Source organism: Ciona intestinalis, chromosome 6 (genome assembly GCF_000224145.3).
Source record: "Ciona intestinalis chromosome 6, KH, whole genome shotgun sequence".
In the NCBI taxonomy this organism is placed as follows: Eukaryota; Metazoa; Chordata; class Ascidiacea; order Phlebobranchia; family Cionidae; genus Ciona; species Ciona intestinalis.
In genome coordinates, this window is record NC_020171.2 from 1,883,251 (window position 1) to 1,900,035 (window position 16,785).

Here is a 16,785-nt window from a genome sequence, read left to right on the forward strand (position 1 = left end):
GTGCTAACGGTATCCATCTTACCCCACAGTACTATACACCCTATTGAACAAAACTTGTAATTTTTCTTGTAATTTATGTTCAACCAAGGTGGTATAGGGATACTTTATGTTTGCCAAACCCGTTTTTTGACATATTGTTGCAATTGTCTATAACGAACTGGATTTAAAAGCTGTTAAAAAAGACCACGTATCATTAACAGTTTTCTATTCAATTAAAAAGCGTTTCAGCTGAAATGTGAAGTTTTTTTTTTTTGTTTTACGTATTTTGTGGTACATTACATATAGTAAAGTGGGGGACGGGGCACCTCGAACACGTAATATCCAAATATCCTTAATCAGGTTTTAAACAGTTAACAACGGTCTATGGGAGTCGTGGGAATCCGCTTTATAATTGTTTAAATGTTCTTTGTTTACTGCCAAATGGGACAAGGAAATAAAATATAAAGATGTCCCATCTCCCCCCCACCCTACTATACGTTTTCCAATCCTTCATAATGAAAAACACTCCTTTAGTTGTGTATTTGTTTTTCAATTGCAATCGTTGTTTATTTCACATAGTTTTATATTTTCGTCGCATAGTTGGTACAGGGTTACTGGAAATCGAATAAAATCGCAAAAAAAGATTCATTCTTCCTTATTTAAAGTAATGTTTATTGCTGCGTGTTTATATACCCTTTGTATTGCTTGCATTAGGGTAAAACACGTAGCAAAAATTAGGATGCTGTTATAATATTGTGCCAAAATCATAGATATCATATATATAACATGATATCTATGGCCAAAATGAATACAACTTATTATCTTCGCATGACGGGGCAACGACAGTCCCTATAACACAGGTGTTCTGTATCATACACCTCGGGCCTGCTACGAGTTAACACGTTATAACTTTGTAAGTGATTATTTTTTTATGCTTGGCGGACAATTTATTCACTTAGTCCTGCTTATTCCCAGTCGTTCGTGTTTTGAGTATTGCTAATTTTTAGCATTGGTGGGGAGATTTTGGTATTTTCTCGTTACGCGGCCCCGCCAACGTTTCGGCGTTTTTTATTCCTGCAGCAAATCGCCGAGTAATTAGCGTTTTTGTTGTGTTGTTGCACGCCGACTGACCAGTTTAATTGGTACTGTAGTAGTCACTTCGTTTACTAGTTTAGGCTGTGATGGTCGCTTATTTTGTTGTAGAATGTAGTTGGTACTGTACAGTTAACTTGGTATGGCGTTTAGGTTTGATGAATTATTGTTTATTTAATTGTTTGTAGATATCCATCGTTTTAGTTTGTTAAACTTGATTAAAAGTTAGTTTAGCAAGATAGTTACACGTCTTGCCCAAGGAAACGCATACCTACAACTCTATACAGTAAGTACATTAATGTATTTATAACATTTTCCGTCTAAATTCACACCATACACCTCAGTAAACTATATGTAAAAAGTCGGTATGGTATTTGTTTTGTATTTTATTCAATAAATATAAATGCGGTCAGTTTTGAACTAGAACTTGGTTAGCTGCTCGCGATCTAAACAAGTTTGTTTGTTCTAAACAATGCTCGTCTGATTGTTCGCTGTCTGTGTCGTCATAAAGACCTATTGTAGCTTGAACAGGGAAGCCTTCGAGAAGTTTTTGACCTTCCGCGTAGAAGTAGTCGTGTGCTTTGCTTCGAGGCCACATTAATCTGGAAAATTTAATTTGGTTAGGATGCTTTTCAGCCATCATAGGATAGAACTCGAGAGAGTGAGCATCAGGTGTATGAATACACCATGTATGTATGTTGTATAAGTAGACACCCATGTAAGTCCACAGTGAGCATGAGGTAAATGAATATATCATGCGTGTTCTTTACAGGCATATATTTATATATAGTAGGGTGGAAGAAGATGGGACACCTTTTCATTTTGTTTTCTCTTTCCATTTGGTAGTAAACAAAGAACATTCAAAGAAATATGAAACCGTACCCTTACGACTTCCACAGACCGTTGTTAATTCTCTAAAACACGATCAGGTTATTTGGAAATTATATGTTAAAGGTATCCCATCTTCCCCCACCCTACTGTATTAGGTCAAAAGTTATACCACTATTGCCTTATTTAAAGCGCACCTTTAACAATGTACAATCAGAACATGACGAGTACTTACTTGACTGGGTGTTTAAAATGTTCAAACCCGGTTGAAACTTGAACTGCTGCCCGCCATCTTGGATTTACTTTCTCGTTGTTGCCTACGTAATTATGACGTAATGGGGAAGCACCGTGACGTAACGGGGAAACACCATGATATAACCGGGTGATACCGCTTTGGCGTTGTAGATCGAGACGTTGTGTTCCTGACTGACGAATTGTTTGTAGATACTCGTGATGACGTATGTTGTGACGTAACCTGACGTCATCATTTGATGACGTCACCCACGGCCTCCATAGTTTTTCTTTCGGCGATCGACGTTTCGGCGTTGACGTAATAATACTTGATGACGTCATACTGTTACGCCTCATGCTCGGTCGAAGTGGTGATATATGACGTGTGCATGTCTCCAGTGTGACGTCATAGGACGTCGTCGTTTCTTCCATCTTGTGTCGCTTGTTCGTGACGTCATTAGCGTGCTTTTCCGCCGCCAGTTTACGTTTTCTATATTGTCGTGAATAACTTTCTTTTACAGACATTTCGAAAAACTTATAATTTCTGGAAAGAAAAAAGTTAATGATTTAGATTTTTACTTAAAAAAATATCTGATAAATAGTAAGATATTTTTCATTGGTAAATTAGGATAAACTGCGGAGTGTTTTTGCTTAGACTGTATTTCTGCTCTTTATATATACCACGCGCTTTCGCTCCGTGCCTTTTTCTATCGCGCAAGCGTCTTTTATACCGCTATCTAAGTGTAAAGGAAACTGGTGTGACATCGAGCTGATACGATGCCTTCCGCTAATTATCAGCGGTGAAGTTCGAATACTCGAATTCTATTGTTTGAACCCGCATTGTGACGTCAGAATCGGAAGCAAATAATTTGAATTTGAGCTATAAGCTACCAGTTGCGGTGACGCGAATTTTAGCGAAATGTTTTTAACCGATTTGTGTTTTGTTACTACACGCGTTCTGTTTTTTTTTTATCTTAAAAGTAAGTTTATACGAGATACACTTCATATTTGGGAAACATTTGTTATAGTACAGTGGGATTTTCTCTTTCCATTTGGTAGTAAACAAAGAACATTCAAAGATTTATAAAATCATGACTTTAACAAGAAGAATTATCCTCACGACTCTAAAAAGCGTTGTTAATTGTTAACAACACGATTAGGAATATGAGATATTATGTGTTGACGGTATTCATCTTCCTCTGCGTTGCTTTATAGTGCTGGTTGCACCTACAGTTATAACAACCGTAGTAATGCACTTGTCACGGACACGCCGTATAACGCTATTAACATACTTTAACCATAACTAGTCGTCCTGTTACCAATTTCACGTCTAATCTTAAATCGTATCTCAAAACACAGGTGCGCTTTCGAGGTAATTGGTCTGAAACAGTTTACCAAGTCAAAAAGTGACGTTGTTGACGTGTTATAAACGCAGTAAGACGACATTAAGTGCTATATAAACATCTAGTAATCCCCATACAGAGTATTACACAACTTAGAAAATATTTTCTTGCAAAATCTAAAATTTCAGTCAAGCGTTTCACATTTTTCGTGTTCTAACGACTGTCGTTTTGTTGCTATAATCCGTTCTGTTTATGTTTTAAATTATTCTTCTTCTCGAAAAAGTAAATCAAATTTATTAATGTATACTCTTACGCAAAACAAAGTTTAATTTATACATTCTAACGTTTAGGCCAATATACACCGGGTTCGAGACCAAGCTAATCCAGCATCCAACCACTTAGCCAATTGCTTATTCAAATCCGCACAAACACGGAACGTTATGTGTAAAGCACGGTAATATAGGTTTAAATGCAACAGACGGACAAGTGCTGGATTTGTTGCATAAGCTATTTTAATCCATTGTAATCAGCTAATAAACAAAATAATTGCGATTATTAATAAAACCCATAGCTATAGCATTTTATATATACATGCGTCGTCCGAATGATATTTTTTACTTTACTTTAAGATATAATGCTAAAAAGCTGAAAACTTTAAATCTTATTTTTAGTTTTACCTATTAAACCGCTATATTTTAGGAACCTTTTAGTAGCTGGACTGTTTTATACCAAAACATTTCCGAAACATGCTTTTTTAGGGCAAAAGCACTTGTCAATTTAGGAGCTAAAACGAAGTCTTTTTAGGCCTTAAACCACCATTTAAGCGGTCGACCTATTCTACATCCTTTGTCGCCTTATTATTCATACACTTAGCTGACAGCGCACGAAATTTAAAAAATTCAATTCCTCCTGCACCGTAAAACGTATAAATAATTCACGCACCTCGCGAAAAAGGGTGTAGCGCCTTTGCACCAAGGCATGCTAAAGGCATTGATTTCAGTGTTATACTAAACGAAACTCGCTTTCTTTGCAAAACTTGATTAAAATAGTATAAAAAATAAAGTACATTTTTTGCATTACTTATGATCGCAATAAAACGATATAAAGTTCTGTAATACTGAACTATAATTCAATTTTTTTAAATATACTTTAAAAACCTGTATCTAGATAGGTGCCGGTCTGATTATTATTTCTCTTCGGCACACGTCGCTAAACTATTAAGACTCCGTACAAAGCGCTGGCTATCTAAAGCACCTGCCTCGCGTATTTCTATGCACTGTCACACCTGATAACGTAATGCCTTTACCCGGACTCGCACGGCCCGCGCGGCCGGAAATTGATCGCCTTTTTCCCGCGGCGATGCGCGGTTGATCTCGATATCTACCACAGCTGCCGTTATCGCCGCGCTTTGTTCGTAGGAATAAAGGACAATGCGTGTTTGTTGGCATCGATTATCGCTGGCCGTTTCACGCCCGGTATTTTAATTATGTTGCAACGTGCCGGTGTAACAAATAAATAATTAAAAACCTTTCGTATCCAGGTGCAGCGGGACCAAATACATTAACAAACCATACCCCGCTGTAAATTCTAATCTGCCGTAGAATATAACGTTAAAAATTAATGCACTTTTTTCGCCGCGGTGTTTCTTCCAATTTATTATTAAAACCGACAAAATTGCAAAACCAAAATAAAGTCGCCTTGTGTGTAACTTTACATTTATATTATACTTTGGAAATTTTAAAAATAACGATAAATTCATACATTAGTTCAGTGTTGTGAAAAAGTTTTTATATGATTTATAGTATACAATATACTTAAAAGTAACATACATTGTAGCTCGTAAGGCTAAGCGGAAACGAGGTGTATGAAACAGAACACCCGTGTTGTTGTTGTTGTTGGCCCGCCATGCAACGATAGTAAGTTCAGCAAAACAAATAGAGTTACTTTTTTATATAAAACAAAGCAAATTCAGAATTATTACGGCGAACATAATAATGTTAGAATATTTTAACTTTGTTCCGCTCCCACGTGGTGTTGTAGTGATCTTAAGGGTGTTGTTCGTCCCAACTAATCAATAAAACAAAATTGCATGAGTTCTATGTTCGATACCTCGCACTTATCTAACAGTCGATATTGTTACAATTTCTATTTTCCTTCTTTTAAAGAAAAGCGTAAACGAATGAATGTAAAACTACACCTGTGTTATAACTGCTTTTGAATTACCCCGTCACGCGAGGATAAAATAAATATAGAGTAGGGTGGGGGAAGATGAGACAGCTTTAGCACGGCATATCCGATATTTTCCCACTTAACTATATATTACATATTACTTATTCATTTTTCAATCGTGTTGGTGGGCAACGACAGTCGTTATTACACGAGTGTTCTGTTTCAAACACCTCGTGCCCGCTTACAAGTCTCCTTTTTTTTAAGTCGACTTACGTAACGATGTATTTGTTGTTGTTGTTGCTGCTGTTGTTGAGCTGATTTTAGTAGTTATAGGAGTTGTAGTTGTCGTATTCAACGCAATAGGGCTTGTATTTAACGCTGTAGTTGTGAAATATCCTGTAAAATGTAATTATAACGGTGTTGTTGTCGCTGGGTCCCAACATACACCATACGTCTTAATTACGGGAAAGCCTTCTTATATTGACTTGCTCGCAAATGTGTTTAGATTCGGGACACGAAGGCGGTAACATAATATCTTAGCATGATGGTATAGGCCCCGTAACTTAAATATAAAACGCACTCATTTACGTCAAAGTTAAATCGGCATAAAACAATAAAAATGCCCGAAAACGTAACAGAATTTTTACTATCAGCTCGCAGTGGGAATGGCAAATATTTAGTTGAGACAAAAAATTACGTAAATAAAAAAACTTACGAAGTGGCGCAGTTGTTTGTACCCTGTCTCTGCATGTACCGCACGTCACAGGGCAAATCAACTGTCTCATGTTGATACTATACACATCACATAAATGTTTACGACAATTAACATTTTCGTCCATGCAAGGTACGGCGGACGCTGCAAACAAAAACAATAAAGAAATGAAAAAATGCTTCAGATAATTAGAAGTAACGCATAGTAACTTGTAAGCTGGCATGATGTGTATGAAACAGAACACCCCTGTTATAACGACTGTCGTTGCCCCGTCATACGAGGACAAATAAACTCATACTTATTCAGCAAAACATGAACATAATATGTAAAACACACGGCGTCATAAACTGTTTAAAAAGCGCTTGTAACTCAACTAACCTCTTGAAGTACATCCTACGTCTTAATTACGGGAAAGCCTTCTTATATTGACTTGCTCGCAAATGTGTTTAGATTCGGGACACGAAGGCGGTAACATAATATCTTAGCATGATGGTATAGGCCCCGTAACTTAAATATAAAACGCCCTCATTTACGTCAAAGTTAAATCGGCATAAAACAATAAAAATGCCCGAAAACGTAACAGAATTTTTACTATCAGCTCGCAGTGGGAATGGCAAATATTTAGTTGAGACAAAAAATTACGTAAATAAAAAAACTTACGAAGTGGCGCAGTTGTTTGTACCCTGTCTCTGCATGTACCGCACGTCACAGGGCAAATCAACTGTCTCATGTTGATACTATACACATCACATAAATGTTTACGACAATTAACATTTTCGTCCATGCAAGGTACGGCGGACGCTGCAAACAAAAACAATAAAGAAATGAAAAAATGCTTCGAATAATTAGAAGTAACGCATAGTAACTTGTAAACTGGCATGATGTGTGTGAAACAGAACACCCGTGTTATAACGACTGTCGTTGCCCCACCATACGAGGACAAATAAACTCATACTTATTCAGCAAAACATGAACATAATATGTAAAACACACGGCGTTATAAACTGTTTAAAAAGCGCTTGTAACTCAACTAACCTCTTGAAGTAATCCCTAAGTCAAATAATATGAAAGATATTCCAAGAAACGCAATGATAAAACGCGTTGACAACATTTCTCATATACGTGTCAAATCCAACTTATACAACAAAACGCTATTTTCTTTCTGTAATTTTAACCCAGTGTTAGTTCACTACATATTGGGGTCAACAGCCACGCTTTTAAACTGCATGACGCTCTTTTCCAAACTGTTTTATCCATAGCGTGTTTTAACAACTGTATTTTTGCAGTTAACCTTTTCTCTTCGCTGTTCCAAATAATATAATCTATCTCTACTCTAGAGTTTTCCAAAAAACAAACTACAAATACGTTTAGGTTATTTTATAATGATAATATAGTCTACACAATTTATTTTGATGACTGTTAAAACAAAAATGCATTTTCAAAGAGATCTCTAACTAAGCATAGTCTTATCTTTCAAGTTATTACATAAATGAAACATCTTAACTTATGTGTAGAATTTAAATGCTTGTATATGGTATGCATGAGTTGCTACAACGGAAGTAAGCCTCACGACTGACATCAATCAGTTACCGAAATTTCCAACTTTTAATTTGGGAGCATTACGTCATCGGAAGAAAATTGCACTCGTTTTGATAATTGCAATCACGTTTTGATATGAATGTAACTTGCTAGCATGGCACGGCAACGGCAGTCGATATAACACGGGTGTTTTGGTTTATACACCTCGTCACTGCTTACGAGCTTGACGTTGCTACTATTGTGGGCGTATATGTGTCTTTTGGCATAACACTTAAGGACAATTGCTCCAACCCAGAGGTCTCTTATGGTTGTCTAAACTAAAGTGTCAGCCAAAGACTACATAAAAATAAAATAAATTTAAAAAAATCACCCACAAATTTACACATGCATGGCTACGGTTTTTAATAAAATATAAGTAGTTCGAAAATTAGTGCAGCGAGGATAAAAATATGAGAATATTTTAACTTTGTTCCGGTCCCACTTGGTGTTGTAGTGATCTCAAGGGTTCTAGTCGTCCCAACTATTCAATAAAAATAAGTTGGTAAACTGACATTCATTCAACAAAGAATAGCTATACATTAGCAGACGAATTCGCTATTTTAGAAAATCTCCGCAGTTAATTAACCCTAACCCCGAACCGAAAAAGAATACCAAATTTCAATGACCGACACGTAATATCCGCATTAAATTGAGCTTCAAAATAGCTGGCAAAGTAACTTCCTTTTTCAGATATAATATAACCATTGATATATAAAAATATTTCCTCAATGCGGATATGATAGGTTCTATCATATATAGTAGGCAGGGGAAGACGGAACACCTATTTCATATAGTATCCAAGTACCCTGATCGTGTTTTCAACAAATAACATTGGTCTACGGAAGTCGCGAGGATACGGTTTATAATTTTTTTTAATGTTGGTTGTTTGTTATACTACATGGGACGAGAAAATAAAACGAAAAGGTGTCCCTTCCTACCCCACCCCACTATACCTCATCCAAACAGAGACATTACACTTACCGTTTCGTAATCTACTTGAGTACGTAGCCAAGAAGCCTCTTGCGTTAATTTTTTCGTCAGTAACGAAACTTAGCTCCGCATACCCGCTGTCAATCACATATCTTAACGAACTTTTTTCGCCAGATAGATCTGCGATCATACTATTTGTTGTACCATTGTATATCTGTCGAAAAATAACAAAGTTTCTTGAAACTTCTAATGATAAACCAACGTGAAAAAAATAGGAGGTTGGGGCAAGAAGGGACACCTTTAGCACATAATATCCAAATAACCTAAACGTGTTTTAAATAATTACCATAGATATATAGAAGTCGTGAGGATACGGTTTTATAATTCTTTAAATGTTCTTTGTTTACTACCAAAGTGGGAAGCGAAAATAGAACAAAAAGTGTCCCATATTCCCCCACCCTACTATATGTTAACTCACAGTTAAAAAGTCGCAGCAATCTTCCGTGGAAAGAGTTTGTATTTCCAGTATAATTAAATGACCCACGGGTGCTAATATAGTCCATGTACAGCGTTCGTTGTCTCTATAGTTACCAGGGTAACCACGTGACGCAAAAGTCTGTATCGTTTCGTTAGCTTGAAGGACGAAAGCACAACGTTCTGCAAAATATGAAAGTTCTGGGGAATCTGAAATGTAATATAAATGTAACTTGCTTTATCCTCGCATGGCCGGGGACAGTTCTGTTTCATATATACCTCGTGCCCGCTTACGAGTTACCAAATACTTAACTCTGTGGAATGTTAGGACTTTAGAATTCGCATGGCTTTCAATTTAGACACACCAATAATAAACCAGCATTTTGTTGTTTAACTTAATAGGTTGACTTTACCTCGTGCTGGTGTTGCTGTCGTTGACGTATTTAGTATTAGTAGACCTGGTACCTCTGCAAGTATGAACAATATATATGAGTAAAGTAATTCAAACATTAATCGGTTTATTTAAATATACGAATGTAACTTATATTTATTTACTGTGTGGCAGGGCAAACAACAGTCTTTATAACACGGGTGTTCTGTTTTAAACCTTTCGTGCCCGCTTAAGTTATACCACGTATGCAACGGTGTACATATATCAAATAATTAAATGAATGGATGTAGGCTACTTTATACATCATCGCTTGCGGGGCAACGACAGTCGTTACAGCATGGATTTTCTATCTTATTTAAATATATAGCGCCCTGTGCCTGCTTAAAAAGTTAACTTTGTGGAAGAATGACAATGAAAGTACTTTAAAAATTGTTACGGATAGCCGGGCAACGACAGTCATTATAACATGGTTGTTTTACCCATATAACGTATACGACTTACCTTGAAAAAATCCTCTGAAACCAACGTCGGTTCTTGAGTTATCAGACAGAAAGTTCAACATCATCACGCTGGTGGTACTCGTGGTTGTTCTGTTGCCTTCAGAACCTTGGTATAGAATAAGACCCCTGGATGCGTCCCGTACCTCAAGAGAAATATCATGTCGAATTGGTTAAAAGAATAAGTGAATGACTGCAACTTATTTTGCTCGCATGGCAGGCAAAGACAATAGTTATAACACGGGTGTCATTATAATCTTTATGACATCCTGCCCAGTGGTGTTCTGTATAAACCTCCCCTGTCCATTGATGTTCTGTTTCATCACCTCGTGCCTGCTTACTAGCTACCACATGAATTATATAGTAGGGTGGGGTAAGATGGGACACCTTTAGCACATAATATCCAAGTATCCTGATCGTGTTTTAAACAATTAACAACGGTCTATGGGAGTCGTGAGAATATAGTTTTATATTTCTTTGAATGTTCTTTGTTTACTACTAAATGGTACGAGAAAGTAAGAGCAAAAATGTGTCCCATCTTCCCCCACCCTACTGTATCTGTAGTAACTGCTCATAATGTTGCAATAACTTACATGCAACGTGTCACAGCACCCTTCTGTTTGGAAATCGTAGAAAGTGAATTGTACAAGAAATCCATCTTGAGCGGTTATCGTCCAAGTACAGTTGGCATCGTTTCCATAGTTGTGGGGATAACCAGGTGAATTTAAAGGCTGGAGTTCGCTGGTGGCGTTGGCGTTGAACCCACACGGAGCACCGGGCGCTAAAATATAAACATATAGTACTGTGGGTAAGATCCATGAACTACTAAAGATACCAGTTCGGACCAGTCAAAACCGACTTATAGGGCCGTATCTTTAGTAGGCCATGTAAGATCGGATACCTTTAGGACATCATATCCCATATTTTTATCGTGTTTTGAAAAATTAACAACCCTTTTTAAAATCACAACTCTCTGTTAAACAATTAAGCGAATTAATCGTGAATGGATAAATATAACAAGCATGCCACACGACGTGAACTATATAACGTGATATGTAAATGTTTCGATCGTTTCATAATAAGATAATACCGGGTTAAATCATTGAGAACGTGCGTATTTGGCCAAGTCACTTCATGGTAATTTCACAGACTCATTTATTCGAAACAATAGCTTTAAACGTATTTTTTAACCCGGTTAGTCTAGAGCAACTAATTACAAGTGTGGAAAAATCATTCGTTTATGCCTCAAAAAATAAGAATGTATGTAACATTTTTGAAAATTCAGTTACCGCATTTTATGCCCAGTGTCTTTCTCAAGGACACTATCTTTTGCAGGTTACTTATACCGGCAAAGGCGCCTTAAACGCCTCTAAGAATTAAGATAGTTCTATGAGAAAAGGGCAACATTGCGAAAACTTTACAATTAGGTGCAAATCATTTATTCTTACCCAGTGTTGTAGTTGGCTCTAAAACAGCATTCTCGCTCACAGCTGTAATTTAAAAAGTACGCATTAAAAACAGTCAAATTTAAGCCAGTGAGTAGGGCTTTACTATTTACTAATCCTTAAAAAAACAATCACTATTGTCGTGAGGATACGGTTATATAATTTTGTATAACTTCTTTTAATATAGACCGATAAAATAGAGTGAAAACGTTGACGTATATCACACATTACCTCGGTAAGTTGCTGTAAACCCTTGTCGTCTGAACGAGCCATCAGTTATAAATTGCAATCTTATCCTTTGCCCTCTGAAAGTTACGTTTGATCTGTGGCCACGAAGAAGTATGGTTTGTTGCGAAAGCGTTACCTGTAATTCAGTACAATATGGGTAGCAGGCAAGGAAATATAGAACACCCGTGTTATTACGACTGTCGTTAACACGAACTTTTGGCAATAGTGAAGAATACTTCAATATACGTCACAGATTAGCTGGTGGAAAGTGTTAGAGGTTGGTAGGGGTTAAATGGGTTAGTAGTTATAGCAGATAACATTGGTGGGATCTTCACTATACTACCGAACTATGATATAGTAAGGTGGGGGAAAACGGGACACGTTTTTATCACAAATCAACCAAATATCCTGATCGTGTTTAAACAATTCACAATGGCCTTTGGGAGTCGTGAAGATACGGTTTTGTAATTCTTTGAGTGTTTTTTTTGTTTGTTTACCACTTAATAGGACGAGAAAATAGATTGAAAATTGTCCCGTCTCCCCCCACCCTACTATATATTTTTATAAACGTTTATCTCACTTGCAAATAATCGCAACATGATTCGGTTCGTAGTTGAATTATTTTTAAGTTTACTAATAAACCAGGTGAAGCGGTGAGCGTCCACACACAATTTTCGTTGTTTCGGTAACGTCCATCTGCAGTGGCAGGTGAACGAATTGTTTGTGCCTCAGTAGTAGCTCTAGCATTGAAACCACAAGCTAAAACAATAAGTTTAAGGACCTTTTGAATAAAATGTAACTTCCGAATAAAAATAAATCTAACTTATGTATGAATAAGGGTATGTAAGTTTTGAATGAAAATGAATAAATAAATTTAACTTTTGAACGAATGAATGTAACTTACGAATAAATGAATGTAACGTTTAAATGAATAAATGCAACTTCTAAATAAATGTAATATAGGAATGAAAATGAATGTATGTACTTTTTGAATAAATGTATGTAACTTATCCAACTTTTTAAACAGGTTTTAAATACAACCAACCTGTTTGTGCGAGTCCCTGGTTAAACAGCACTGAGAATAAACCGAACAACCAAATAATACAACCTCTCAAAATCATTTTCAAAGGAATAAGATGTTAATTTACACTGCAGTGCAAAAAAGTCTCTTATATCTATGCTGATTAAATTAAGTATAATATAAATTTAATACCATTAGCACAGCATAATATCCCATATTTCCTAATCGTGTTTAACAATTAACAACGATCTCTAAGAGTCGTGAGGATACGGTTTTATAATTCTGTAAATATTCTTTCCTTTACTACCAAATCGTTGAGGAAAAAAGAACGAAAACTTAGGCCATCTTATACCCCAACGTAGGTGGTTCTTTATATAACCTCTACTCTTTTTTGTGTAATTCTTAACTGGCACGCTATGGCGACTTAACTTAATTCTGATGAGTTCGTTATTCCAGTGAATGAAATGTCTTTACAGATTAGGAGTTTGATTGCATGTTAGACTCCGGAAACTGCATCACTACCCCGTATTAGCAATAAAACATCACGATGCGAATCAATCAAACGGCAGAATTACGTTTTGAAACCTGACAGCATTGCGTCACGTTGGTAAATAACAACAAATTTCCAGTTTGTTAGGTGTGGTAATTTTTTGTTCTTGAGCAAGAATAAGACATTGCTGGAATCTTTTAACCCGTACAAGTACTTGTTCAATCCAATTTAAATTTTGTCCTTGTCGTGTGTTCTTAGTTATCTATAATCTCTGTTTTATTGCAGGATAGGGTAAAGACTGGCTTTCGTTAACACAACACTCCATTGCCCACCCTCGGTACATAAAACTTACCGTTTTAGTTATTTATCTTTGCGAAACGTTAGGAAAAACAATATCAAAACAGCAAAGAGAAGGGAATCAACCGCAAAACGACACTCAATAAATGTGTGGCTGTTTGTTTAAACAGAATAGTCTAGCTGTGCTAATTTTTTACTGCAACGACAATGTAGGTAATACAAAGCAAAACTTTGTTATTTAGGTAAACATTTCACACAATCGGCATCGTTATTTCTTATAATCAAGTCGTTTAAATCTGTTTACACCCCACTTTTGTTAAATAGATTACAATACCGCTTCGAGTGGTTAAAAGCACGCACGTAAAAGTTTCGTTTTTACATTACATACAAAATCTTGTTTATTTTTGTTGTTTTGAAACATTTTAGACACATTTTAGGTGTTTTTATTGGTAAAAGCACAGCAGAATTCGCTTTAGCATTTTAAACAACTTATTGAGTGCAAAATTTGTGTCTAAGTTAAGATTTTTACGCGGTTTTTGTTTATACATACGTAATACGTTACTATGATTTTCAACTTGTTTTGTCATTTGATTTATAAAATCGCGCCAGAAGCACCAAGTTGAAGTGCCAGAATGTCCAGGCCTATCCTGGACTTAAACTGCACTAAACAGTAAACCCAAAGTTATTTCATAGGATTACGTATCTAACTATACCGTCATTGCATTTTAAAAGTTTTTTTTTTTATGTTTGTGGTCATACGTATTTTATTATGAATACTAGGTTAGGTGAGCTATATAACTTTATTTTTTTTCCTAAATTTCAGGTGTAATACATCTTATTAAAGGTAGAAATATCACTGAAGACACAATGTCCACCCCTGGAAGCTCATCCAGGCGTCATTCGTCACGATCTATCAAAAGAAGGAGGTTTGACGATGAATTGGTCGAAAGTAGTTTGTTGCAGAAACCGCATCGTAAGAGTTCGGATGGGTTTGAAGACTCTCTAGGTAAGTGGAATGTTATATTCTATATGAATGAGGTGAGGTCCTATAGTGGGGCATACGATAGGATCTGCGATTTAGGTTAGACTTAGAGTTGCATGTATGTAACTTATTTATAGTGTGGTAGGAAAACGGCAGTCGTTTTAACACAGATGTTCTGTTTCATACGTTGTGCCTGCTTATGAGGTTTTAGATGCAAAGGCACAGTGGTTAGCATACTCTCCCTAACCAGAAGGTACTGGATTCGATTCTTGCCTGTGCTACTATTGTGGGCTTATGTGTCTTTGTGCAAGACACTAAAGAATAGCAATTTCTATAACCCAGTAGTCACTAATGAGTTGTATAAATGGTTATTTTCTATTTTTTTCTGTAGGTACCTGGACTGTTACCCTTCAAGATGTTGGCAAAGCGACGGGATCAGCTGAAGATCATAAGCCTGGGAAGAGCCAGGATTCTGGGAGAAGGTTTTCTAGTAATTCGGAAAAAAAGTCCGGGAAAAGAAAAAAGATAAAAAAGACGAGACAGGCGTTTGCTGCAGTGAAAGATATGGGAAGATGGAAACCCACTGATGATATTATGCTGATTGATTCAGTGGAACAGGTTCAAGACCTGGCGCTGGTACATTTAGGGGTAAAGTTTTCTTGCCATTTCACTTTAGAGGAGGTGCAGGAAAGATGGTACGCATTGTTGTATGATCCGGTCATATCTGCTCTTGCTAAACAAGCCATGAAAGCTTTGCCGAGAGAAGTAGCTCATGTTGCTCATCAGAAAGCTTTATTCAGTAAAGCAGAAGAGGAAATTTTGTCTAAAATTTTAACCTCTGCATTGCCAAGCACTGAATCCTTTGAGGAGATTTTAAATTCGAACGCAACGGTTTTCCATCAGTCCAGGACACCAGCTGCGTTAGAGAAGCATTGGAATTTAATGAAACAACATCACTTATTGGAGGATCAGGTGGTTCAACCTCTACCACAAGGGGATCATATTCTAAGCTTCTCTGATGCAGAAGACATGTTGGATGACCAAGAACTCTCAGCTCCTCGGGATGAAGCGGTGGATCATGAAATGAGAATTTCTGACAGAAAACAGAAGAGAGAGATTAAACAGTTGGAAGAAGAGATTCCAAGATGGGAATATCTTGTTTCTAGCGTCACTGGGGTACCGACGCAAGAGTTAGACCAACATACTGTAGCTGTACTGCGCGGGCGTCTTGTCCGTTACTTAATGCGCTCGAAAGAAATCACTATCGGCCGTTCAACTGAGTTTGTTACAGTAGATATTGATCTGTCACTCGAAGGGCCAGCATCTAAGATTTCCCGTCGACAGGGTACCATAAAGATGAAGTCTAATGGCGATTTTGTTTTCGCTAACGAAGGAAAACGACCAATGTTTATTGATGGGAAAGCCATACAGACTGGAAGTAAAGCGAAACTATTTCATGAGTCTGTTCTTGAAATTGGACTTTTAAGATTTGTCTTTCTTATTAACCAAAATTTGGTTAACCCTACTACAGTACAAAGCACTGCCTGAAGTTTTTCACACATTATTTTTTATTTGTTTATTGTCCCGCCTGTTATTTGTGCTGTTATATGTTGCGGTAATTGTTTTTGTTTTGTAAAAGTCAAAATATGTGTTAAAATGCTGCTTCATTTTTCATTCAAACACATGTTCACTTTCTATTGCAGGATATAGTTAAATTTACAACATGCCAAAATCTGACAGGCACTCTCAAGACTTGGATACTTCACCTGCAAGAAAACATAAAAAGAGTAAACATTCTTCTAAGAAAAGTAAAAAGTCACGACACAGTTCTCCTGAGTCTAGTCCATATTTGAAACATCATAAAAAAGATAAATACTGTAATGATAAAAAGGAAGATATTGATAAAATTGATAAAGTAAAGAAATATGACTCTTCTTCGGATGTTGCATCTAGTCCAGAACGAACACATATGAAAAAACAGAAACGATCGTCAAAAGATAAAGAGAAAAAATCTTCCCGAAATAAATCTCCAGAAGATGATTTTAGTAGCCCTGAGAGAAAAAAGTCGAAAAAGCAAAAACGATCCGAAAAAGATGAG

General features: G+C 36.6%; 3 protein-coding genes across 4 annotated transcripts; 1 reads left to right on the forward strand and 2 right to left on the reverse strand.

The window, feature by feature from the left end:
- Positions 1 to 1,270: 1,270 nt before the first annotated feature.
- On the forward strand, positions 1,271 to 16,390 carry LOC100183732 (microspherule protein 1-like). The gene is made up of 4 exons (XM_009860549.3): positions 1,271 to 1,357; positions 10,834 to 10,942; positions 14,529 to 14,711; positions 15,079 to 16,390. The coding sequence occupies exons 3-4, from the start codon at positions 14,573 to 14,575 to the stop codon at positions 16,233 to 16,235; spliced, it is 1,296 nt and encodes a 431-aa protein (XP_009858851.1). The 5' UTR covers positions 1,271 to 1,357; positions 10,834 to 10,942; positions 14,529 to 14,572; the 3' UTR covers positions 16,236 to 16,390.
- On the reverse strand, positions 1,438 to 2,769 carry LOC108949545. Its single transcript, XM_018812233.2, has 2 exons — positions 2,135 to 2,769; positions 1,438 to 1,673 (listed from the first exon to the last, which is right to left on the reverse strand). The coding sequence occupies exons 1-2, from the start codon at positions 2,653 to 2,655 to the stop codon at positions 1,481 to 1,483; spliced, it is 714 nt and encodes a 237-aa protein (XP_018667778.1). The 5' UTR covers positions 2,656 to 2,769; the 3' UTR covers positions 1,438 to 1,480.
- Positions 5,108 to 13,114, reverse strand: LOC100182159 (CUB and sushi domain-containing protein 1-like). 2 transcript variants are annotated; one of them, XM_026834830.1, is made up of 14 exons: positions 12,943 to 13,114; positions 12,478 to 12,656; positions 11,901 to 12,033; positions 11,673 to 11,714; positions 10,818 to 11,005; positions 10,229 to 10,370; positions 9,750 to 9,803; positions 9,341 to 9,519; positions 8,914 to 9,076; positions 7,390 to 8,413; positions 7,015 to 7,155; positions 6,358 to 6,498; positions 5,916 to 6,038; positions 5,108 to 5,540 (listed from the first exon to the last, which is right to left on the reverse strand). In XM_026834830.1, the coding sequence occupies exons 1-10, from the start codon at positions 13,016 to 13,018 to the stop codon at positions 8,295 to 8,297; spliced, it is 1,275 nt and encodes a 424-aa protein (XP_026690631.1). In that variant the 5' UTR covers positions 13,019 to 13,114; the 3' UTR covers positions 5,108 to 5,540; positions 5,916 to 6,038; positions 6,358 to 6,498; positions 7,015 to 7,155; positions 7,390 to 8,294. The 2 variants fall into 2 exon arrangements, with proteins under 2 accessions (XP_026690631.1, XP_018667767.1); XM_018812222.2 differs by lacking the exon at positions 6,358 to 6,498.
- Positions 16,391 to 16,785: the final 395 nt, after the last annotated feature.